The sequence below is a fragment of the Seriola aureovittata genome, chromosome 20 (assembly GCF_021018895.1).
Source record: "Seriola aureovittata isolate HTS-2021-v1 ecotype China chromosome 20, ASM2101889v1, whole genome shotgun sequence".
Taxonomy (NCBI): domain Eukaryota; kingdom Metazoa; phylum Chordata; class Actinopteri; order Carangiformes; family Carangidae; genus Seriola; species Seriola aureovittata.
In genome coordinates this window covers 22,924,367-22,950,076 of record NC_079383.1, presented here as the reverse complement: position 1 = coordinate 22,950,076, position 25,710 = coordinate 22,924,367, and the positions used below count along the sequence as shown (strand labels likewise).

General features: G+C 41.5%; 1 protein-coding gene across 1 annotated transcript; it reads right to left on the bottom strand.

The window, feature by feature from the left end:
• Positions 1-743: 743 nt before the first annotated feature.
• LOC130161023 (protein NLRC3-like) lies at positions 744-25,495 on the bottom strand. The gene is made up of 23 exons (XM_056363947.1): positions 25,347-25,495; positions 24,855-25,090; positions 22,851-24,624; positions 21,983-22,156; positions 21,400-21,573; positions 19,910-20,086; positions 18,631-18,807; positions 18,311-18,484; positions 9,419-9,592; positions 8,979-9,152; positions 7,770-7,943; positions 7,479-7,652; positions 6,637-6,813; positions 6,118-6,294; positions 5,970-6,010; positions 5,588-5,667; positions 4,917-4,972; positions 4,626-4,840; positions 4,063-4,328; positions 3,631-3,747; positions 3,362-3,503; positions 2,510-2,578; positions 744-1,390 (listed from the first exon to the last, which is right to left on the bottom strand). The coding sequence occupies exons 1-23, from the start codon at positions 25,469-25,471 to the stop codon at positions 1,011-1,013; spliced, it is 5,427 nt and encodes a 1,808-aa protein (XP_056219922.1). The 5' UTR covers positions 25,472-25,495; the 3' UTR covers positions 744-1,010.
• Positions 25,496-25,710: the final 215 nt, after the last annotated feature.

The following is a 25,710-nucleotide window of genomic DNA, read 5'->3' as shown; positions in this document are numbered from 1 at the left end:
TGCTAACAACGAACAGTTAGCTAACTTATTTTAAAAATTAGCTCAAAATACTTAGAGACAGGTGAAATAATTAAACTCACCGTGTTTCCTTTTCGACTGAAGAAAAATAAATCGTTAAACTCTCCCGCACAACGTTTCTTTTAACACAAATTACCGTGAGTTACCGTTTCTGTGATTTTCCGTTACTGTCGATTAACGGTTAATCAGAGTACGTTCCTTTCAAAATAAAATTCACACGACATACAAAATAAAAGCACCACCACCAAACACTTGGGAACACAATCTTTACATCCATTTAGTAACAAAAGAAACCACATGGAGGTTATTTACAACTGTCCACAGTTTGTCTAAACAAACAAACAGCAGTCAGTGCTCTGCCTGTAAACAAACAGAACTGAATGAACATTGATCTTTTACAGCACTAACTTCATATCTACATACCTCTGGATCAGCTGACTTAAGTTTCCTCTTTTCTGCTTCTGAACCTACAAGAAAAGTTATGTTTAAAAAACTACAACACTTCATGTTGGCAGCCTGTTCAAGCCTGTTTCCCAGTTTGTGCTTCTCACCTGGTCATATGGTTCTAGTGTCCACCTTCTATAGAAGCTACAGCATCTTTCAAATGCACGTCAGTACTTGAACGCATCACGTTTGTTCAGCACCTACTCATACTGTCCTCATGTCAGTACAGACACTTTTAAGCTGCTGGATGATGCTCATCTTGTTTCGGACAACACAGAAGATTTGAGATTTAAAAAAGTGTATTTATTGACCTGAAAGCTTCAGTAACAAATATTCAGTAACTGCACGTCCACATTTGTGTCAATGTACAAATCTTGATGAGCCACAGCAGGATAGATTTTCATTTCACCTCAAAATCAAACCTCTTTTTTTTGTTGATGTTTGGGAGTTTTAAGGTTTTATATCAAATGTTTTTAAATAACAGAGAAACAGTTTAAAAGAGAAACTCCAGGATAAAAGATGACACCCTGATACACAGTGTTCCTGCTTCACATTAAGTTCAGCTCGGTTGACAGGCATGAATCTACCTCACGGAGAGCAGCGATCAGAGCTGCACTGGCTTCTGATCCTTTTTTTCGTACCGTGTCGATCACCATTCGAGCTTTGTCTGCCCTGCTCAGTGCTCCAGCAGAATCCATTTCATCATCAGTTATCACCCCACGCTCCAGGAGTTTATCCAGCAGCGTATGTAGAACAGGTTCAGACACCCTGTTGATAAACTGTGTTCGGACAGACATCAGCTTCTTTTCGGCTGGGATATTCAGAGTCCATAACGGGACCTTCGAAGTCCATGCTAGGACACTCAGAGTCCATGCTAGGACACTCATAGACCATGTTGGGACACCCGGAGTCCCTGATGGACCACGACCTGGAAGATGAACAAGAAAAGTACTTGTGATCAATAACTAGGACACTTAAAACAGAGAGCTCATAGAAATTACAAGAACAGGACCAGACTGAAAATGAGGCCAAGCTAAACTACACCCACAGAGCAGCAGCACGCTCCGACTGACTCACCGTTATCTTCACTGTCAATTCAATTAATCTGCTGTTTATTTTACCCATTTTATTAGTAATTATTACTATTAATATGGTCAAATATTGGTTTAATTAAAATTATTGTAAAATAAATGTAATAAAAATAGAAAAAAGTCAGTTTTCCAGAGTCAGAGTCTTAAATCAAATATTCAGTGATCAAATTACATTATTTTCTGTCGATCAATTAAATTGTTTTCACTCAGGTTTGTTTTTAATAGAAATCTGTTGTGGCTGCAGCTTCTTTATTCATCCGTGATGTTCTGTCTCCATCTAGTGGCAGAAACAAAGAACACCACCCTGACCAACAGATATTCATGTATTCTTATTACTGTCCTGTCCTCGTCTGAGATTTGACCACATTGTCTTCAGTTTGGGTAAATCCAGGGTAAGTTCCTGTGAATATATTCTACCGAGGTTTCCTTCACCTATGCTCCCCTTCAGGTTGGGATTTTTGCATCTCTGCTGGTTGGAAAGTTTTGTTTTGGAGGGGAGCTGTTAATAATGTACATAATTGTACATGGTGTTAAAATCAAAATATAACAGACCAAACTGGTTTAATTGGACACAGCAAAAGATTGACTGACTAGAAACATGTTATTAGACACAAATTCACTGGAGTAAAATCTTTGTGTGTATCTCTATTATTATGAATCACTTTCATTGATGTACAAAGACGAGAGTGAAGGGAAATATGTGCCGAGTTCACAGATCAGAACTCTACACAGAAACACTCTTGGTGAGTCTGTTGCTCGCTAGCTTACAGCTAACACCTGCACAGTTAGTACACTGGCTGTTTGTGGGGAATAAAAGTCGTTTGACAAATAAGATGAGGCAAAACTGCTTCGCTTTCGTTATAGACACACTGATCCATTCAGTCAGCTGGAAACAAACCAGTTGGCACAGAGCACAATCATCCTGATCAAAATGATCCGTCAACAGTTTTTCTTACCTTGATTTAACGATGTTGGATCCTCTGAGCACAAACCTTCTTCTTCTTCAGCAGCAGGCTGCACACTCACTGAGAATATTCACAAAGCATGAAAATCCTTGAATTGGAACATGAAAAAATACAAGCTTCATTCTGACCACATTTGCAGTTTTGAATGTGTCTGCTGACAAACATTTTGTCTGAATGTGTTTTTCTGAACGCAGCTGCTGATCCTCCAGTTCTGCTCCCTGCCTCCATGAAGACCCAACAGGTCTGTGACATGTTCCATATGGTATTTAAACCTTTTTAAGTCCTGAACAAAGAACATTTCTGTAGGTCTGAAGAACATTTCAAGTCAGTCTGCATCTCTATGATCTTCTTTTGACAAACACATGGAGAGTAAACATCATATCAGTTGAAGCTGAATATGAACAAGCGAAAATCTGCAGTGAGCCAACAGGTCAGGGTCCACTGTGATGAAGCTGCTCAGATTCAAGGATAAAGAAGAAACTCTGAAGACAGGGAAAAACTTAAGGCAGCAGGATTTTCCTTAACGAGGATTTTACAGAATGTGTGACGAGGGACAGACGAGCCTGAACTGGAAAGAAACTTCTACTCTTGCTATCTCAAGACAGAAGACAGGATATTTCTGTAACATGGCCCTAGTAGAGGTTTTTGCTCAGCTGTGTTTAATAATCAATAATCAACAATCAAAACATGGCTGCAGGTAACATGCAGCCTAAATGAAGACTGATTTAAGAGGGAACGTTGAGGTCCCTGAATATGCAATGATTTACATATGCATATTCTATCCCATTCTATTCTAAACTCTGACATCAGGTGGATGCTGCTGCAGGAGGCTGAAGCCTTTACCTGGCAGATAAAAGGTACGTTTCCAGACGTCTCTCCTCTTCTTGTCTTGGACCGTCACAGTCACTTTCTTGGGGTTCGACGTCAAGAAAACCTCAAATGTTGGATGGAAATTTGCTCCATACCTTGAGTGAAACTGCATGCACTGAAAACCAGGGAGGGGAAACATGTTATTTTCAAACCTGTTGTAAAATGTTCACCTAATACTTCTAAATTGTGAATCCATTTTCAACATTCAACCATTAATAACCCTTAAAGTGTGTGAGACTCACCTCCGGCTGTATTTCTACATCCTCAGGTTCACAGTGGACACTGTAAGTTTGACCCATGCTCAGTTTACAGTCAGCAGAGATCTTGATGTTTTCAGCATCTCCTTGTTGGGCGGCAACCTTCAGCACCAGCACATTTTTATTATGGTTTGAATGCTCAAAGAGTCAAGGCTTTATCTTTTATCTATTCAGCACTTTTAAAAATGACAAACGTTGACCAAAGCTTTAAAGATACCAATGGAGATAAAATATCAAGATCTAATCTGTACTTTAAAGACAACAGTGAGGTTATCTCTACGTCTTTCATTTTGGACTCATTTAGGCCATTGTTTACGCCATCTGGTGGAAGTATGATGAATGACACTGGCAGACAGAAATGCATACCTATAGAGAACCCAGAAAAAAAACCCTTAAGTCCAACAAGCATAGCTTTACCTCTGACACAGGGATGTTGTCCTGCAGCAGAAATACATCCAGTACCGGAGGCCATGGATCTGGAGGTCGGACAAACAGCAGGACTTGTCCGTTTACTGGCAGTTTGATGTTCAGAAACCGTTTCACTGTATCCCAGACCAGGCCAAAGGCAGAGAGGTGAGGGACCTTCACCACCACATGAGTGTCCGTGACCTCCAGCGGCTCCAAGATGCTCAGTCCATCATCACTGATGTGGACGACAGACAGCAGGCCTTCATAACGCAACGCTGTGAAAACACACAGCTGTTAATCTGCTGAATCCAAACCCAAATCCTTTCTTACCATTTGAGTTCAGATCAAATGAATCTACTGACGTGAACTCTGAAGTTCACCTCTATCCTTTACCTGGTGTCTCTGAATTTATCATCACTGTCCTGTTCCACATGTGATCTGTTTTGATGTGTACATCTAGTGTTATGGATATACTCCATTACAATTTTCTGTTTTGCAATTTTGCACATTAATACAAATATCTCAGATTTTACCAAATATTTTTTTAACATTCAAGACAGCAAAGTCTTTACCGTCCTTTGTTTCACAGTGTGGGAGGTGGAGCTCACACACAGCATCTTCAGGACACTGGATATTGAACAGCGGCCCTGCTGGCGTCTTTCCAGCTGATTGGAGGAGGCTCTCATCCCATTGGACAGTCCTGTAGAGCAGCTCCGCCTCCTGACCCACAACAAAAACCAGTCCAGTCAAAGAACACTGGAACCCACCTGGACCAGGACACCTGAACCTGTAGGACACATAAGGCTGAATGAGCACAGTGGGTGGGGTGGGGGTTAAACTCTGTCATTTTATTATATGATTACCTGTATGAGACTTTTGTAGATTCAGTTTTCCGTTCAGGTGTGAAGCTTGATGGACGCTGTGCAACAACATCAGTTTTATTAGAAATAACCAACTTGTGTTCAGTGAAGCAAACGACTACTGTCACACAGTCTGTCAGTGGTCCGTCAGTCAGACACTGCATTTCCAATAATCTTGTGCGTTTTGTTAAACTCACATTACGTGTTTTTAGACCACAGTCTTATTCACAACATGTAAAATACTAAATGACGAAATCAGACTGTAGAACTGGTCAAACTGCAGAAATCCAACCGTTAATCTGAAAACCAGATCGTTGATCTTTCAGGTGATTGATCAGCCATCGTGACCTCAAAATGATATTTGTCCAGATTCTAAAATTAGTCAAGATGATGAATTAAGGGGAAATTGGTCTGAATCTGTTCGGTGTCTCTCAGTGTCTGCAGGAAATTAAATGTTCATTTTTTAATTGTCAGATTGTTCAGAAACTCCTCGTCTGTCACACAGTTCAAAAATCTGCACAACAGATGTTTTAGTTTTTATCCATTTCTTTCTCCACCTGCACAAATGAAGAAGATGATGATGAAGAAGATTGATTATTTGTTTTCCATCAGCTGCTGTGTGTTGAACCTGTAAATCTGTCTGTAACATCAGGACACGATGGTTTTTCTCTCACCTTCATCAGCTCTGTGTCGTCCTCTGACACCTCCATCTTCCTCTCTGCTGTGTTTGGGTCCAGTTTGACATCAGAGTCACCTGATGGGAGGAGAAGACACACAGCAGAAATCAGTGTTTAATGTTCCTCTCATCATCAGCAAAACCTCCTGTCATCACCTTCCTCTCAGACGCTCCTGGTTTTCTATTGGCTGTGTATCAACCTGAGTGGACGTGTGCAGATACCTGCTTCTGCGTGAACTCCATCTATAACAGCTTAAAGTCTGTAGCTGTCTTTATACAGTGAAATTCATCAGCTGCAGCCACACGTTGATCCAGAAAGTAATTTATACAGTCAGTTTATTTACAGATGGATGAATAGGAGACAGTGTTTCAGGACTCACTGGTTTTGTCTCTGGAAGCTTTAGTCACCTTGCCATTGACCCTGCAGGAACAAACACAACCACAACAGTTACAAGAGAAGAACATTTGAAACACCGGATCTTTGCTTGATACCAACTGGGCATGGACTGACTCCACCCCTCCGCTGACCTCAGAGTCTCTAATCGACAGTCTGGACTCTCCACAAGATGAGACAGATCCTCTAGGTCTGAATCCAGCAGATTGTAGTTTTCTCCCAGCTCCAGTTCTCTCAGGTGGGAGGGGTTGGACTTCAGAGCTGAGACCAGAGAAGAACAGCTGATCTCTGACAAACTGCAGTGCCAAAATCTGAAGAAAGAATCATGTAGATGAAAACACTGATAATCAATCAGATGTATCTCTAGTGACTTTGTCCTTCTGTTGTTGTGGATCATCATCACTCTTTACAAAAAACGATAGAAGCATTAAATTGACATTAATTCACTTCAAAAACGTTTTATCCAACTGATCAAAGAAACGCTCTTTAGTGACTGTAGGAGACATTCAGAACAAGTGAAAGAAGAAAATGTGGACAAAAGACATTTACAACTTTATGAATCTAAGTTATGAATGTACTGTATATAGATTAGGTTCAATGATAAATCAAACATACAGTATAAGATCTACAACAGTAACAGACAGTGAACTGACCTCAGAGTCTCCAGTCCACAGTCTGGACTCTCCAGAAAACCACACAGCTGCTTCACACCTGGATCCTGCAGCTTGTTGTTGTCACTCAGGTCCAGTTCTCTCAGGTGGGAGGGGTTGGACTTCAGAGCTGAGGTCAGAGAAGAACAGCTGATCTCTGACAACCTGCAGGACCTCAATCTGAATAAAGAAGAAATCAGGTTGATAATCCTTGATAATCAATCAGATACTGTATGTCCTAATCGATGGGCAAGTATTCCAGAAATTCAGGAGGCTGAAATTCATTGACTGGGTGCAACAGTGAAGGGCAGGTAGAAAAGGCAAAGAGGCTGATATGCAGTGATCAGTTTCTGCACTGTATCGTGTTAAATCAGGTGTATCCGTTAGTCGCCACACAATAGTATAATAATAAGAAAAGAATAATAACAAATACTGCTAACACATTTTCAGGTAGTAACGCAGGATTCTGAAGTAACATCATCTGGGATCCAGCTCATGAGGCAGTGGACAGAAGGTGGACGGAGCAGATATTTCTTATGCACCTTATCCATTATATGTAATCTATTTTAACTTAATTCTAATTCATTAATTTAAAAAAGGCAAATTGTTATTTCCTCTCTGTTATAAGTCAAAAAATTAATTAAACAGAGGATAAGTAATTATTATTAACAAACGATCCATTTTCCATCTGTACAGAACAACAAAATGGAAAAAATTAAAAGCTGACAGCCAACCGCTCCCCCAAAGCACCGTCGACAACTGTGGACAAGAGAAATTTACGACTTTATGTTTGTATATAAATAAATGATAAATTAAAGATATAAGATCTACAACAGTGAACTGACCTCAGAGTCTCCAGTCGACAGTCTGGACTCTCCAGAAAACCACACAGCTGCTTCACTCCTGGATCCTGCAGGAAGTTTCCACTCAGGTCCAGTTCTCTCAGGTGGGAGGGGTTGGACTTCAGAGCTGAGGCCAGAGAAGAACAACTGATCTCTGACAACCAGCAGTGACTCAACCTGAATAAAGAATAAAACATGAGCAAATACGAGGAGATAAACTTTATAAATTGAATTATTTATGTATTTAAATTGGGTTTAATTGTAATCTAAGAATATAAGATCTAGTGAACTGACCTCAGAGTCTCCAGTCGACAGTCTGGACTCTCCAGAAAACCACACAGATCCTTCACTCCTGAATCCTGCAGCCTGTTGTTACTCAGGTCCAGTTCTCTCAGGTGGGAGGGGTTGGACTTCAGAGCTGAGGTCAGAGAAGAACAGCTGATCTCTGACAAACTGCAGAGTTTCAACCTGAATGCAGAATAAAACAAATAGATAAAATAAATTATAATACAATCAGATGTGTACGGATTTATATTGACAATTTCAGCCAATAAGTTACCTACTGAACCTTGGAGTGGATTTTCAAACACTCGTACACACACTAATATAAGACAGATTAAGTCATATATTAAAACCATATTGCTTGTAACATTTTCAGAGTGTATTATAAAAATAAATAGATTTTTGCCATTCACAATTTTACAATAATTTATAGACTCCTGGTCAAAAGCTTTAGAACACCTCCATTTTCAAGCTGTTATTTAAATTTACTTAATTCAATATTTCAGCGTTTCTAAAATTAAAGCACAGAACAAATAAATAATTGGAAATTTCAAAAACAAGCAATAATGAAATCTTGTTGAACTCATCCGGTAGCTGAACACACTCGTGACGTTCTTTCTACAATGGAAATCAAATATTATTCAGAAAGTTCATCCCACATTTGTTGCAGAAATTCCCACAAATGTGTTTCACTTGCAGACTTTTGAAAGTGGTGGGCATGGACACAGCAGCTGAACACCAGTGTTTTGCATATTTGCACATTTATCACAGCAGGACTGTGGCAGTTCAGGTAACAACAACCCCTTTTTACACAGCTTGTTCATGGCGGGAATGTTGTGACTTTATTCTGCTTTGCCGTCCTGTATAAAAAGTACAATCACAGAATGGGAGGGCAATGTTGTTTTGCTTTTACGCCGGCAGCGGAGGAAGCAACGGAGCCGCATCAAAGTCTTTGTAAAAGGGAGAGCCGGCATGTTGGGACAGAACACTGACGCTGCTGTGTTACACGCCACGCCTCTAACTCCAGCACTTAATATGAACCTTCAGAGCTCTTCCCCTTATTGAACAGATTTAGTAGTTAGTGCTTACTCCAAGGTCTCCTACTGCACTGCGGCTTCAGTGATGTCACTCACTTCTAAGTGGCTTTAGTTAAAAGCATCTGCCAAATGAGCAAATTTAATGAAATGTAATGCAAGCACATAACTATATCTACATATCTACCTCAGAGTCTCCAGTCGACAGTCTGGACTCTCCAGAAAACCACACAGCTGCTTCACACCTGGATCCTGCAGCTCGTTGTGACTCAGGTCCAGTTCTCTCAGGTGGGAGGGGTTGGACTTCAGAGCTGAGGTCAGAGAAGAACAGCTGATCTCTGACAAACTGCAGCCAGTCAACCTGAATAAAGAATAAAAGATGAGAGTTTAGAGACAAAGGTGCTGCTCGTTCAGTGTTTCATGTGGAATGGAAGCAAAATTATTTCCATGTGATGGAACGGTGCAACAAAAAAAATTGGGGCAGCAATAAAAATGAATTTACTTATTGATTATTCTGTCATTTACAGAAGCCCTGAACAGAGGGTGAAAAAAAATATATTATGTTGAAAAAAAGTTTTAATTTTTGTCATCTGTGAAAACAAGCCCTGAGAAGCAGGTGAGTTTGACCTCAGAGTCTCCAGTCCACAGTCTGGACTCTCCAGAAAACCACACAGCTGCTTCACTCCTGAATCCTGCAGGTTGTTTACTCTCAGGTCCAGTTCTCTCAGGTGGGAGGGGTTGGACTTCAGAGCTGAGGTCAGAGAAGAACAGCTGATCTTCGACAAACTGCAGCGACCCAATCTGAATAAAGAATAAAATCATGTCAATCGTTTTTGTTATTATATTTTTATTGGCTCAAGAGACAAATCAAATGCACAAACGTTTTATACTGCAGTGCCAGTATGAACACATACAAACAAAATACAATGAAAGAGAGCAAAACAAGACACCATCTAACACCAGCATGTTCTGACCCATCAGTACTTTTTTACTACACCACAGCCATGTGGAAAGACAGATCATTTCTGAGAAAAAAAAAATTCTTCAGGTTTGTGCTCAGACAAATCCTGAAATGTGAACCAGAAATGACAATATACAAAAAAGACCAACAGCTCCAGTCAGTGAACCTACCTCAGAGTCTCCAGTCGACAGTCTGGACTCTCCAGAAAACCACACAGCTGCTTCACATCTGGATCCTGCAGCTTCTTTCCACTTAGGTTCAGTTCTCTCAGGTGGGAGGGGTTGGACTTCAGAGCTGAGGTCCCAACGTCACAGTGAGTCTGTGAGAGTCCACTTCCTGTTCCATCAGTTCCTTCAGTCACATGTTCACATCTGCTCCTCAGACTGATCTTATGTTGATGTAAAACCTCCTGCAGACCACTATCTGCTGAAAGAGAAGAGACAACGTCAGACTGAAGAAACAGAATCTGAGAATCTGATGATTATTTTCATCAGCTGCAGAAAAACTAAAGACAAATAAAGAAAAGGTTTTTAATGTTGTGGTATTTATAATCATCTTAAAGGTTGATGCTGTGTGATGCAACAAATGACTCTGTATAAAACAACAGGTCCTGGTTTCAGAAATGATGACATCATCATACAGATGTTCAGTCTCACTTTGTTCAGTGCTGGTCTGACTGGCTGTCTGCAGTCCAGGTCTTGTTCTGGGTCTTTGTCCACACTGGGGACAGGAGAAGTCTCCTGAAGAACCAGACTGGTCCCAGTATGAGGTGATGCACTGTCTGCAGAACCAGTGTCCACAGCTGGTAGAGACTGGATCCTTCAGGACGTCCTGACACAGAGCACAGCTGGACAGCTGCTCCTCCACAGAGACATCACTCCTCTTCCTCCCTCTGTGGACATGAACAGATTTCTTTTTAAATAAATAATAAAAAACTTTCACAGATTATTTTTAACAACACTGCCTAGATAATTAAATAGCAAGTCACAAGCCATAAATCGAGTATTTTCTAATCGATAGAAGCTTCTGTCGCTGGGGAGCTGCAGCATTGGTGATAATGTTGCTGAAAGTTATTCATTTCCTGTCATCAATCAACAGACACAAAATGCTGTTGAAAACATGAAGAAGTTTGTAGTAGTTCTCTTACCTTGCAGCTAAAGATCCAGGTTTATTACCGAGGACTGAAGGATCGTCTTTGAACCAGTCGGTGTTGAAAGAAATGGATCCTGAGGACTCTGGTCGGTCCTCGTCTTCCTCCACCCAATCACTCATCCTCTGGACTTCAGTCAGTCTGAAAGGGAAACCACTAACACTGACTGTGAGCTCACAAACACAAGAACCACAAGAAGTAACACACACACACACACACACACACACACACACTTTACAGAACAACAAAACCAGGCAGCACTCCTAATTGGGTCAGTTGTAGTTTCAGGTGTAATATTCAGCTCATCACACGTTGTCCACAGATGAATCAAACTTCGACAGAGAACACGGAGTACCACACCTCATATCATCTCCTGTTCTCTGTGTCTTTGTGAGGACAGTTCAATCCGACTCTCCTTCCCTCCACGGGGGGGAAACTGACACTTATATATATTATAATAATGTTTAACACTCACCTGAGTCTGCCTTCAGTTTCCCTTTCTTTTCTGTGCCGTTAAAATCTGGAGTCTGAACTAACTGACTGAACACTTTCAGTTCCTCTCCGCTTCAGTAAATCACGAGTCTGCCTCTGGGTGTGGGTGTGGGTGTGTGTGTGTGTGTGTGTGTGTGTGTGTGTGTGTGGTTTACCACCTAGAAGTTGTTTCGATTAGTTGACCGTTTATCAGTCTTGTAAAAATGATGACATTTGCTTTTGAATTCAATTTAACTGCTTTTTGCAGAAGATGTATACGATAAACTATATAAATAACAATTATTATCATTATTATAGGAGAAGCCCCCCAGGGCTGTGTCCTGTCCCCCTGACTCTTCTCCTTTACACAAACACTGTCACATCCAATCACAGATCAGTTAAACATCCTGAAGTCCATTGATGACACAATAGCTCTCATATCCAATAAGGAGCAGCAGTTAGTGGGAGCAGGAAACCCACAGTCCCTCAGTGCCACCACAATCACATCCAGAAGCCTTCAGACACAGCGCCCCACCCAACACTCAAACTCTCACACACACCTCAGGGGAACCATCACACATTCAGTCACGTGTGAGTTTTAACTACATCACCAAAACAGTGAAAGTGAAACAGCTGTTCTTCAGTTTATACAGCCGTCATTCAAACTATCATCACTTGGTCTGTAACAGCCTGGTGTGGCAGCTCCCACATTAGACCCCATGACACTTGGTGCTGTAATCAAAGTATTTCCAGAATCCTTAAAGAGTCTTATGATCATCTAGATGAAAAATGATTCTGTCTGTTGCTCCATAACAAAGATTTTAAATCTTTCCCTCAGCTGCAACTTTTTCATAATCAAAACAAGAATGGAAGCCGAAATGGACGAATCTCTTTTTAATTTGTACAATGTGAATCAAGGTTTAAAGATGTATCATCGTCAAATATTTTATATTTTCATACACAATAAGGTGTGAATATTTTGTCTCTGTTTCTTTTTTCAAAGAGGAGGGGTTTATGTCAACAATAAAACCTGCTTCTGGAAATACAGCTACAGAAAGTGGTTAAAAACCTTATTTTATTTTGTAAGAACTTTTCATCCAAATGTTAGGAGTCTTTGAGGAAATACTTCCAGAGCAGCACTGAGTGTTACTGAAGGACTCTCTGGGTTCTATGGAATATGGAGCGATTGTAAGATTGTTGGATCACAGTGTGAGGCCTTTTTCCAAACTGGAGCGAATCACTTTCAGAGTCGAAGTCCACTTATTAAAAACTTTAACAAAAAGTAATGCGAGAGTCACTTTGCAGTTTCTGGATTTTGCTTCATCTTAATGTGAGCACTCTGGAGAGACATTGATCCACCTCATAGAGAGCAGCGATCAGAACCGAGCTGGCTTCAGTTCCCTTTCTTCGCACAGTGTCGATCACGTCTCGTGCTTTTTCTGCTCTTGTTTTTGTTCTGGCTGACTGCATTTCATCATCAGTCACAACACCACGCTCCAGAAGTTTATCCAGAAGCTGGTTTAGAACAGCTTCAGACACTCTGTTGATGAACTGTGTCCGAACTAAGAGCAGCCTGTCCTCTGCTGGGAGGCTGTCCTCTGCTGGGACGCTCCAATGTACAGTTTCCCTTCTTGGACCTGGAAGAAAACCAGGGAAAAGACTTTGTTAATAATCAACAATCACTTTTAAACAGAGATCTAATGACAAAAGTCCAAAAGAAATGAAATGTCATGTTTTGTGTCTGCTACAGTAAAAAAAAGGAGAAAAATGTCACCTGTGATTGCGATACTAGTTTATCGTTTAGTTATCACTCACACGTTGATGCTTGAGCAGCGCTTTAATGCTGTAGCCGCCTGAGCTGCAGCTCGTTTCCAACTCTTTTATATAAAGGCAACTGATGATTATTTCAGTTGTGATAAATGCCGCACAATTATACCCAAGTCCAAGGTGACACCTTCAGTCTCTGTTTGTCCACCCAATAGTCCAAACCTCAGAACTGTTATCATGAATAAAAATATTTGAACTTTTAGAAAGGAAAAGCAGCAGATTCTCACATTTGAGAAGCTGGAACCAGGAAATCTTAAATAAAAAAATAAACAATAATTAAAGAAGTTGCCATTTAATTTTCTGTCAATTGATGGATGGTTTGAGCTCTGATTGTACAAACCGATGGGCAGTTTAATCTTTAACAAAGCATCATTTATCTTTTGCTACTTTCTGCTGCTATTTGAAGCTTTTTAACAGAGTTTTGTAAACACCGGCCCTGGATCCATGAAAACTGGTTAAATGCTGTAGAATAAAAGCAGACTGCAGATGATATGAGGCAGAACAAGAATAAAGGCACCATGGATCAATCAATAACTATTCTTTCAGGGGGAGCGGTGCTGCAGGTGGAGGAAGACTTTACCAGTCAAGTCAACTTCACACTCCCAGACATCTGTATATGTTTCGTCTCGGACCGTTACAGTCGCCTCCTCCGTGTTTGTTGGCAGGCGGATCTCAAACGTTGGGTGGTAATTTGGTCCAAAATCCACATAAAACTCTGCTCTCTAGAAAACCAGTAGCACCAGAGTCAGTGTCTTGACAGTATCCAAACCAGACTAAAACAGGTTTTATGAATCTTGTCGGCATATCACAAAAGCTTTTATTTGAAATACTCACCTTAGGCTGTATTTTGTAGGCGTTCAGACAGTGCGCACTATAACTTTGATCTTTGATGAGTTTGCAGTTGGAAGACGCCTGGATGTACACAGAGTTTTCCTGTTTTGCCCTCACCTTAAGAGACATGAGAGCATTTTACTAAGAGGGTTCATCCTCAGTATTATATGTTATTCACCATCTTATTTCAGTCTTTATCCAAACTGATACTGCTTCTCAACCTACATGAATTATGGTGTTTATACACAGGTATTCTAATCTTCCTAGTGAGGTAAATGATGTTATGGCCACTCAAGCTGTAACTACTCCACTTTTAGAAATGTTATCTTTTTTCTGAGACAAGAATCAAATCACTGATAGTTTCAGTGGTGCAGGTAACGTGTTGGTTCATGTACCAGCTGAGTTAGCCCAGGTACTCCGCAGAAATTATCATATGATTTATTTAAAGTAGTGTCCTTTTTTAAGATGTGTATGTTCAAGAGGGAAAAGATAAACCCCCCACCTTTACATCCTTTCCTAGCCCACACACCAATGCATTGCCTCTCTGTCAGCTTGTGTGATAAAAGGTTTATCCAGTTCTTGTCTATCTTTGTTAAATCACCTGGGATTTGTCTAGTGACACAACTGAAATGATAAAAACAGGAAATACCATTTTAGCAGGTGACTGACTGGTCTTTGAACATGTATCACAATATCTGAGAGATATTGATGAGTTTGGACTGAAAGTGAAGCTGTAATACTTTGTCAGACTTTACCTCTGCCAGAGGGATATTGGTTGGCAGGAGAAGCACATTCAGGTTTTGCTTCTGTGTTTTGGGGTTTGGTGGTCGGAGGAACAGCAAAACTTGGCCACGAATTGGGTTCCTGTTGTTCCAAATCCTCCATAAAATCTCCAAAGCCCAGACGAGGCCAAAGGCAGAGAGATGAGGGACTTTGACGACCACGTGAGTGTCTGTGATCTGCAGCGGTTCCAGGACGCTCATTCCATCATCGGTGATGTGGACGACTGACAGCAGTCCTTCAGAGAGCAGAGCTGTGAAAACAGGTATTCAACATCTGCTTTACCGACAACGACCTCATTACAACGGTAGTGAGCACTTTATTCGCTATCTAGGACGCTTAGTCATGTCATTGAAGAACTGAACAGTTGCCCAGATCAAGGCAATCCAAGACAACTGTCAGTGTTGGTGGATGGGAAGCCAGTGAGGGATTGCGCCCTTGCTGCTGCAAGTCAGACTCCTTTCGGTGTGTTGGGGTAAGGTCCAGAGGGGATACTTTGTTGTACCTGTGGATCTGGTTAATCCAAATCAAGGAGGGAAAGTATCACAATAAATAAGAAGAAATAAAAGATAATGGTTTCTGATATATTCATGATCCCCAGATGATAAATCCTCATGACTTTAAGTGGCCTTCTGATCTCTTTAGCACTATCTTAAGGACAAAATTCCCACTAGACATATAAACAGCTTGGCATGAAGTGCATTAAGGAAAAGGAGAAAGATAAACCTGCTGTCAAATGAACTGATCTCCATTGTTAAAGACACAGTATTTAAATAGACTTTTTTACTTTGCTGTGTACTTTTAAGGTAATCACCATTGCATTAAAATGTAATTTCTTTGTAACATTAAATAAAATTACAGCCTGTTCAGTGCTGTCCAGTACAATGCCAATGTATTTGCTGTGTTCTTTCATGGTCCCAGAGGATTCCAGTGCCTTCTTCTCTCTGAGGCTGTGGATTGAGGCTGTGGCTGTAATGAACTCTGCAGCCTGCAGGGGGCACTAACAGGCCTTTTCATCGTTGCTCTAACAAACAGTAATTTACTCACCGTCCTTTGTTTCACAGTGTGGGAGGTGGAGCTCACACACAGCATCTTCAGGACACTGGATATTGAACAGCGGCCCTGCTGGAGTCTTTCCAGCTGATTGGAGGAGGCTCTCATCCCATTGGACAGTCGTGTAGAGCAGCTCCGCCTCCTGACCCACAACAAAAACCAGTCCAGTCAAAGTACACTGGAACCCACCTGGACCAGGACACCTGAACCTGTAGGACACAGAAGCTGAATGAGCACAAGGAACCTCAGATGAAAACGTTCTCATCTCAAATCAGACTCCACTTCATGAGCCCTGAGGGACCGGAGGGGAAAGGAGACACACGAATATCTGCAAATACAAAGTCCAAGTCTTGTCTAAAACAAGTGATTTGATTATATGATTACCTGTATGAGACTTGTGTTTTCAGTTCAGGTGTGAAGCTTGATGGAGGCTGTGATTCAGAGAGAAACAACATCAGTTTTATTAGAAATAATCAGCTTGTGTTCAGTGAAGCAAACGAATGTTCTCCCCCAGTCCAGACTGAGCTGAAGCACATCAGACAGGAAGTCAAGTCTGAGAGGACTGATGGTGTCACACAGGTATAAGGTGTCATTGTCTTTATTTACAGATGACATCAGGGGGAGTTTGAAGCAGCAGATGAAGAAGTTCCATCTACAGGAGGTATTTGTTGACTTCTCCTGCTGTGTGTTGAGACCTTAAATCTGTCTGTAACATCAGGACACAAAGGTTTTTCTCTCACCTTCATCAGCTCTGTGTCGTCCTCAGAGACGTCAATATTTGTCTCTGCTGTGTTTGGGTCCAGTTTGACATCAGAGTCACCTGATGGGATACAGGGCAAACAGCAGAAATCAGTGTTTACTGAGTTGGAGATGAAGTCAGAGAATGTGAGTCCAACAGCAGCAGCTCAAAACCTCCTGTCATCACTTTCCTCTCAGATGCTCCTGGTTTTCTATTGGTTGTGTATCAACCTGAGCGTATACGTCCAAATATCTGCTACTGAGTGAACTAAGTCTATAATATTGATATGCGAGCTGTTGTCTAACACACAGGTTATTGTTTAAAAAACACAATCATCCTGATCAAAATGATCCGTCAACAGTTTTTCTTACCTTGATTTAACAATGTTGGATCCTCTGAGCACAAATCTTCTTCTTCAGCAGCAGCAGGCTGCACACTCACTGAGAATATTCACACAGCATGAAAATCCTTGGATGAAAATTCATCTATTGTCTTTTGATTAAAAACGATTTCATAGTAAACATGAAAAAATACAAGCTTCATTCTGACCACATTTGCAGTCTTGAATGCGTCTGCTGACAAACATGAGAAACATAACTTGACCGAATGTGTTTTTCTGAACGCAGCTGCTGATCCTCCAGTTCTGCTTCCTGCCTCCATGAAGACCCAACAGTGTGTTGTTGTTCCATATGGAATTGTTTTTAGACAGAAATCCCCTCCCCTGCCCCTCGGTCCTCATCTGAAGACCCTAACCACTTACTCCAGGCCCATGCATTTCTGAGACACTTTCCAGACCTGCCATATCCCACCTGTCCACTAGATGTCCTCAGACTTTCACACCTATCCTGCTCACCTGAATTTAATAATCAAAATGTTTAACACTGGTATTACATGAAACTAAAACCACACATCTAAAACTAAATCTTAAATAATTCACTTTTGTAACTTCTAATTACAACTTTCCTGAAATCCAGGTGAGCATGGGGTACATACTACTGTCAGTACTCACAGATTTTGTCTCTGGAAGCTTTAAACACCCTGTCGTCGACCCTGTAGGAACAAACACAACAGTTACAAAGAGAGGGGAAAATAATGAGGTTCTGTCTGAGTTAGTTGTATTAAACAGTGATGGTCCCAGATCAGTTTCACCCAGATGAATATTAACTCATCCTGCATCAATAAGCCTGATTAGTGGGATAGTCAGCTAACTTTGGGATCAACCGGAGCTTTACAGTCTCACTTTTAAGCAGGGTACCGTTATAGTAGTAATCATCACCATGGTAACCACCGGGTGTCATGTGTTGCACATTCCCTCATGTAGTTTTTCTGCCGGTCTCCATGTTTTCTGTTTGTTTCAACTCTCATGTCGTTTAAGGGGGATTATTTATGTTGATTGACCCCTGTTACCATGGTAATCTATCACACCACAAAGTGAACCAGTGTCTGTCAGACTGAAAAGCCAGAGTTAAGTCCAAATCTAGCTGACTGACGTTCACCTGCTTTCATGAGACAGACTGTTGGTAACTCTGATATGTTCCCGATTGCTGGTATATGATTGGCTGACTGTTCTCTCTCACAGTTCTCCTCTCACAGGAAAGCAGCCACTGAGAAGGCTGGAGGTTTACAATACACACTGGTTCTTTACTTTGATACAAACTGTGTTTAGTACAATACTGATGAATGGACAGACTCCACCCCTCTACTGACCTGAGAGTTTCCAGTCGACAGTCTGGACTCTCCATAAGATCACACAGATCCTTCAGGTCTGAATCCTGCAGCAGGTTGTAGCTCAGGTTCAGGTGTCTCAGGTGGGAGGGGTTGGACTTCAGAGCTGAGGCCAGAGAAGAACAGCTGATCTCTGACAACCAGCAGTACCCCAATCTGTAGATTAAATCATGTAGATAGAATCATTGATAATCAATCAGATACATCCTAGTCAATGATCTTTTCTCTAAAATGAGCAGTGACTTTGTTCAGTTGTGGATTAAAGGTATAAGATCTACAACAGTAACAGACAGTGATCTGACCTCAGAGTCTCCAGTCGACAGTCTGGACTCTCCAGAAAACCACACAGATGCTTCACTCCTGAATCCTGCACCTTGTTGTTTTCACTCAGGTCCAGTTCTCTCAGGTGGGAGGGGTTGGACTTCAGAGCTGAGGCCAGAGAAGAACAGCTGATCTCTGTCAAACTGCAGTTCATCAATCTGAATAAACAATAAAACGTGTTTAGAGACAAAGGTGCTGCTTGAAAGTGTTCAGTGTTTCATCATCAGAGCTGAAGAAAGTTTAGAAAGTAGAAGTTTAGAAAATGAAACACCTGAACCTGATGCAAGTTAAAACAGTCAAAAACAAAGACAAACAGCTCTCTTTAATATTATTGACAACATGCTGCTGCTTCAATAAAGACATAGTGACTTCAGCTCCCAGCATGCTCCCTGTGGAAACCTGCACTCCATGTGTGAATTCACAGTCACAACATTTAACGTGAACATACTTGAGCGAGTCTCGCTCTCGTCTGTGAGAGCTGTCATTGCTCCCTGACACTGTGGTGGGCGCTGTAGACAAATCTATTTGACTTTCTACCTACATTGGAAGGTGCTGCAGAAGAAGAAAGCAGGAAAAGCTGCACATGACGATTTAAATATAAAGATATAAAAAGTTTTACAGTGGCTGTGTTTTACCGTTGTATAGCATGATTTCAACTTGTATTTTTGTTCTTCTCAGTGTTTCCTCTACATTCATTTAGCAGTGGCGGCCCGGTCAACATTGAAGCTTCGGTTTCTAGGAGCGGTTATTGTAGAAGAAGAAATATATGGATTTAGGAATTCTTATTTCTGAGGGGAAATCTGGAAGCAGGTTCTGTGGCAGCACACTCGTGCAGGCAGATGCACAGACCTTTTCCTACATTGTGAAGATAATAAATTCCCCTCGGACCAACGCATCTTACTATCTGGGTCCTGACAGCATGTTATGGACAGAGGCCCTTGGAGGAAAGTTTGAGTTCAGGCTACAACTGGTCAGTTGATTTCAATTTGCATATTTTTTTCATTTTGGTTTGTTCATATTTTTATTGTAATAGTCTAAAATAGTATAATAGTCTGTAAAATTGTATTGTTCGTAGTTGCCTGTTTAGACACAGTGGCTGCAGTGTTTTAGCGCCCTCTGCTGTCACTGCACAGTCACTGGATTAAAAGCAGTAGAAAAGAAGAACAAAAGAAGAAAACACACTTTACCATTAAGATCCTCAGTGTGAATCAGTATATCAACCTTATGTCTGCAGGTAGCAAATAGAACATGATGTCTGACCTCAGAGTCTCCAGTCTACAGTCTGGACTCTCCAGAAAACCACGCAATAGTTGCACTCCTGAATCCTGCAGGTCCCAGTTTTCACTCAGGTCCAGTTCTCTCAGATGGGAGGGGTTGGACTTCAAAGCTGAGGCCAGAGAAGAACAGCTGATCTCTGATAGCATGCAGTTCTTCAATCTGAATAAAGAATAAAAGATGTGAGTTTAGGAGACAAGTTGCTGCTTGAAATTGTTCAGTTTTATCATCTGTTCAGAGCTGAAGATGGTTTAGAAAATGGAAACTCAAACACCTGAACCAACAGGACACAGCTTAAAAACAGTTTCTGTCTGCTGTCTTTTAGAACCCCCTACTCCATCTTGCTAGCAACTACATGTCCCGCCCATGTCTTTCTGTACACAAACTGTTGTGGCTATTAAAATGGCTTTGTATCTGCCTTATCACTTGAGCCAGAGTCCGAACTTGAACCAGAAGATGAAAGACCTAATCCGCCTTTGCAAGCTGGACTGGAGCAGAAAACAAGCATATCCACTGTCAGGGAGCAGGAAGGAGGGAAATGGAGAGACATGGAGAGAAGTGCTGCAAATAAAGTTGCTCGATGGTCTGCAAACACTTTGCTTGACAATATTCATAACCTGGGTTATTTTAATGACCCTTTTGATTCTTCTTTATCTATGGACACTTACAGACTAAAGAAATATTAATAATGGGGGAATAGACAGAAAATCTGACTTTACAATTCTTCAAAAGTAGGAAGTCACCCCTAGCTTCACCGTCTTTCTGGTTTATGATACTGGTCAATCTAAATTAATTAAACTTTAGTGCTCATAGGTAGTGAAAAATGAAATGAATGGTTAAACTGTGGATCATTTATCTGAGCTAACAAGGTATAGCATGTCAATATTGACAAACATTTCAGAATTAATATCTTTGTGTGTTTTGCTACACTTTCTTCGCACTAATGTGATCAAGTCGGTTAAACATCACAGATCCACAATAATAATGCAGACCAACAGGCTGTGAGCCTGAGTGTCCTGTTGGTCCACTTGAAGTGTGAACTGCCCCGTCTTTCATAAATAACCAAAAATCAAGCATCTAACTGTGTACGGTCCTTGAAGCAGTCCTCCTTGAAGTGCCGGGCTCATAGTAAAATGTTTGGAACAGTGGAGGGAACCGTGGTAAAAATGAAGTAGACAAAACTAGAAGAAAACTCTTCATTATAAGTTGTTATGTGCTGTACCTTGTTTGGGGGTGTACGCCTAGGGAGTAAGGTCTGGACCCCTAATTAGGTATTTCATACAAATAAGAAAATTGGGTTTTTGCCCTGACAGAGTTTCTCCCTTTGGTGTGAACTTTGAGCCTTGCCACTCTGTAGGCCATTTACATGCAAAAAAGCAATATAACTCACTATAAGTAATAGAAAACTTAGAAAAGCATAATAGGTCCTCTTTATTATATTAATCTCAGCACAGAACTAAAACATGGAATCTGACCTCAGAGTCTCCAGTCGACAGTCTGGACTCTCCAGAAAACCACACAGCTGATTCACTCCTGAATCCTGCAGCTTGTTGTGACTGAGGTCCAGTTCTCTCAGGTGGGAGGGGTTGGACTTCAGAGCTGAGGCCAGAGAAGAACAGCTGATCGCTGACAAACTGCAGGACCTCAATCTGTATAAAGAATAAACATGTAGATAAGATCATTGATAATCAAATATGTCATTCTTCTCTCTAAAATGAGTAGTCACTTTGTTCTTCTGTTATTGTGGATCAACATGATGTCAGCCTTCTACACACATCATCCAAATGTTAGCACAAAATTCATACACCTGTTCATCACATGCTGCTGACCCCAGTCAAATCTGTAAATCTACAATCAATAGGTGCATTTTCAAATTTCATAATTGTTCCAATATAAACCACTAGTGAATGAACAGAATACATGAATGTTTTAATGCAGACAAATATTGCAGGGACTACAATCATCATACTGGTGTGATTTTATGTTTCAAAGGGTTAAATCGTGCACTTGAGATGAATATATCCAAAAAAGTCCAACATCTCCAGTCAGTGAACTCACCTCAGAGTCTCCAGTCCACAGTTTGGACTCTCCAGTCCAACAGACAACAGCTTCACTCCTGAATCCTGCAGGTCGTTGAAGCTCAGGTCCAGTTCTCTCAGATGGGAGGGGTTGGACTTCAGAGCTGAGACCACAACTTCACAGTGAGTCTCGAAGAGTCGACAGCCAGAAAATCTATGATTAAAGAAAATATGAAATCTGGTACATTAAAATCATATAATTACATTTTTAGTCGTGCATGACAGATGACTGTATGATATTTGTTGTCAACATTTTTCTCTGAGCATCTGAGAAACTTACTCAGCAAAAACACAATACAAAACCCAAAAAGTTGTGTTTTTACACAATGTCATCGAAACAAACCTCTCGTGCGTTTAAGAGAAGAATGGGAGAATTCAGTCTTCTGACATATCTGTTCTTGGTTGAAGCTGAACATTTAATGATACTACTCTCCTCTACAGCATTAAGAGAAAAAAACTTTCTCCAATTAACACAATATATGTAAAGCAGCACCATGAAACTTAAAAGGGTAAAAACTTTGAATAAATGTTGTGAAATACTGCTGTCTGTGTCCGTCTGTATAAAACCTTACTTGTTGCAAAAACATCAACCACAACTCAGAAGTCCTTAATACAATACTCTGCATTGTCAAGGTTACAATTAACTGTAAATAACTTCACAACAATAATCACAGTCAACTGAAAAATCTAAATGTTTGGGGCTCACAGAATTTAAAAATAGCTCAGAAACAAACCTGACCTAAAATTTAAAGAATAATGAGAATAATTTAATACTGTGTGTTTTTGAAAAACTAAACTACTGATCTGATCTATTGCTCAATAACTATAATGATCATGTCTGGACTCACTCAGCCTTCCTGCAGTTCCTCACAGCTGGGATCAGTCTCCGTCGTCCCTCCTCTGATGTGTTGAACTTCTCCAGGTCCAACTCATCCAGAACCTCCTCTGACATCTGCAGCATGTAGGCCAGAGCTGAGCAGTGGATCAGAGAGAGTCTCTTCTCTGATCTGTTCTCTGACTCCAGGAACTCTTGGATCTCCTGATGAACTGAGTGATCCTTCATCTCCATCAGACAGTGGAAGATGTTGATGCTTCTGTCAGGAGAGATATCATAAGTGTTCATCTTCTTCAGGTTGGTGATGGCTCTCTGGATGGTTTCTGGACTGTTCTCTCTCTGACCCAGCAGACCTCCTAAGAGTCTCTGGTTGGACTCCAGAGAGAGGCCATGAAGGAAGCGAACAAACTGGTCCAGGTGACCGTTTCTACTTCTGGTGGATTTCTCCATGGCTGCCCCCAGGAAGACATCAGGCGATGGGTCAATATAGTCTTCTCCCAGGAAGTTCTCCAGGACCTCTGTCTTGCTGTTGGTGTAACAGTGGAACATGTAGACTGCAGCCAGAAACTCCTGAACGCTCAGATGAACAAAGCAGTAGACTGTTTTCTGGAAGATCACACTCTCTCTTCTGAAGATCTCAGTACAAAGTCCTGAGTACACCGAGGCCTCTGTGACATCAAGACCACACTGCTCCAGGTCTTCTTGGTAGAACATGATGTTTCCTTTCTCCAGATGTTCAAACGCCAGCCTCCCCAGCTTCAGAAGAACTTCCCCGTCAGCCTCCGTCAGCTCCTGTGGACTCGTCTCACGTCCCTCATGGTACTTGTTCTTCTTCCTCTGTGTCTGAACCAGCAGGAAGTGTGAGAACAGGTCAGTCAGGGTCTGGGGCAGCTCTCCTCTCTGGTCTGTGGTCAACATGTGCTCCAGAACTGTAGCAGTGATCCAGCAGAAGACTGGGACTTGACACATGATGTGGAGGCTCCTGGACGTCTTGATGTGTGAGATGATTCTGCTGGACAGCTCTTCATCACTGGATCTCCTCCTGAAGTACTCCTCCTTCTGGGCGTCAGTGAAGCCTCGTACTTCTGTTACCCTGTCCACACATGTAGGAGGGATCTGATTGGCCGCCGCAGGTCTGGAAGTTATCCAGACGAGAGCCGAGGGAAGCAGATTCCCCCTGATGAGGTTTGTCAGCAGCACGTTGACTGATGACTCCTGTGTGACATCAGACACAGACTTCCTGTTGTTGAAATCCAGTGACAGTCTGCTTTCATCCAGGCCGTCAAAGATGAACAGAACTTTACAGACAGCGAGCTGCTCTGCTGTGACCTTCTGTAATGTTGGATGGAAAACATGGAGCAGCCTGAGAAGACTGTACCGCTGATCTCTGATCAGGTTCAGCTCCCTGAACGAAAGCAGAACCAGCAGACTGACATCTTGGTTCTCCAAGCCCTCTGCCCAGTCCAGAGAGAACTTCTGCACCGAGAAGGTTTTTCCAACACCAGCAACGCCGTTGGTCAGAACCACTCTGATGGGTCTCTGCTGGTCAGGTAAGACTTTAAAGATGTCGTGGCACTTGATTGGAGCGTCATGGAGGGTCTCCAACTGAATCACCTCATGTTGGGTATTAACCTCTTCACTCTGTCCCTCTGTGATGTAGAGCTCAGTGTAGATCCTGTTGAGGAGGGTTCCACTTCCTGTTCCATCAGTTCCTTCAGTCACATGTTCACATCTGCTCCTCAGACTGATCTTATGTTGATGTAAAACCTCCTGCAGACCACTATCTGCTGAAAGAGAAGAGACAACGTCAGACTGAAGAAACAGAATCTGAGAATCTGATGATTATTTTCATCAGCTGCAGAAAAACTAAAGACAAACAAAGAAAAGGTTTTTAATGTTGTGGTATTTATAATCATCTTAAAGGTTGATGCTGTGTGATGCAACAAATGACTCTGTATAAAACAACAGGTCCTGGTTTCAGAAATGATGACATCATCATACAGATGTTCAGTCTCACTTTGTTCAGTGCTGGTCTGACTGGCTGTCTGCAGTCCAGGTCTTGTTCTGGGTCTTTGTCCACACTGGGGACAGGAGGAGTCTCCTGAAGAACCAGACTGGTCCCAGTATGAGGTGATGCACTGTCTGCAGAACCAGTGTCCACAGCTGGTAGAGACTGGATCCTTCAGGATGTACTGACACAGAGCACAGTAGGACAGCTGCTCCTCCACAGAGACATCACTCCTCTTCCTCCCTCTGTGGACATGAACAGATTTATTTTTAAATAAATAAATAAAAAACTTTCACAGATTATTTTTAACAACACTGCCTAGATAATTAAATAGCAAGTCACAAGCCATAAATCGCGTATTTTCTAATCGATAGAAGCTTCTGTCGCTGGGGAGCTGCAGCATTGGTGATAATGTTGCTGAAAGTTATTCATTTCCTGTCATCAATCAACAGACACAAAATGCTGTTGAAAACATGAAGAAGTTTGTAGTAGTTCTCTTACCTTGCAGCTAAAGATCCAGGTTTATTACCTAGGACTGAAGGATCGTCTTTGGACTGGTCGGTGTTGAAAGAAATGGATCCTGAGGACTCTGGTCGGTCCTCGTCTTCCTCCACCCAATCACTCATCCTCTGGACTTCAGTCAGTCTGAAAGGGAAACCACTAACACTGACTGTGAGCTCACAAACACAAGAACCACAGGAAGTAACACAGACACGAGTGTTTGCAGTACTATAAAACCAGTCAGCACCCCACCTGATCAGTTTACCTGGGTTAATTCTAGGTTCCATGTTTAATAATCAGCTCATTATATCTGTGTTGTGACCACATATGAATCAAACTGTTGATTCCCTGAACAGACAGAACA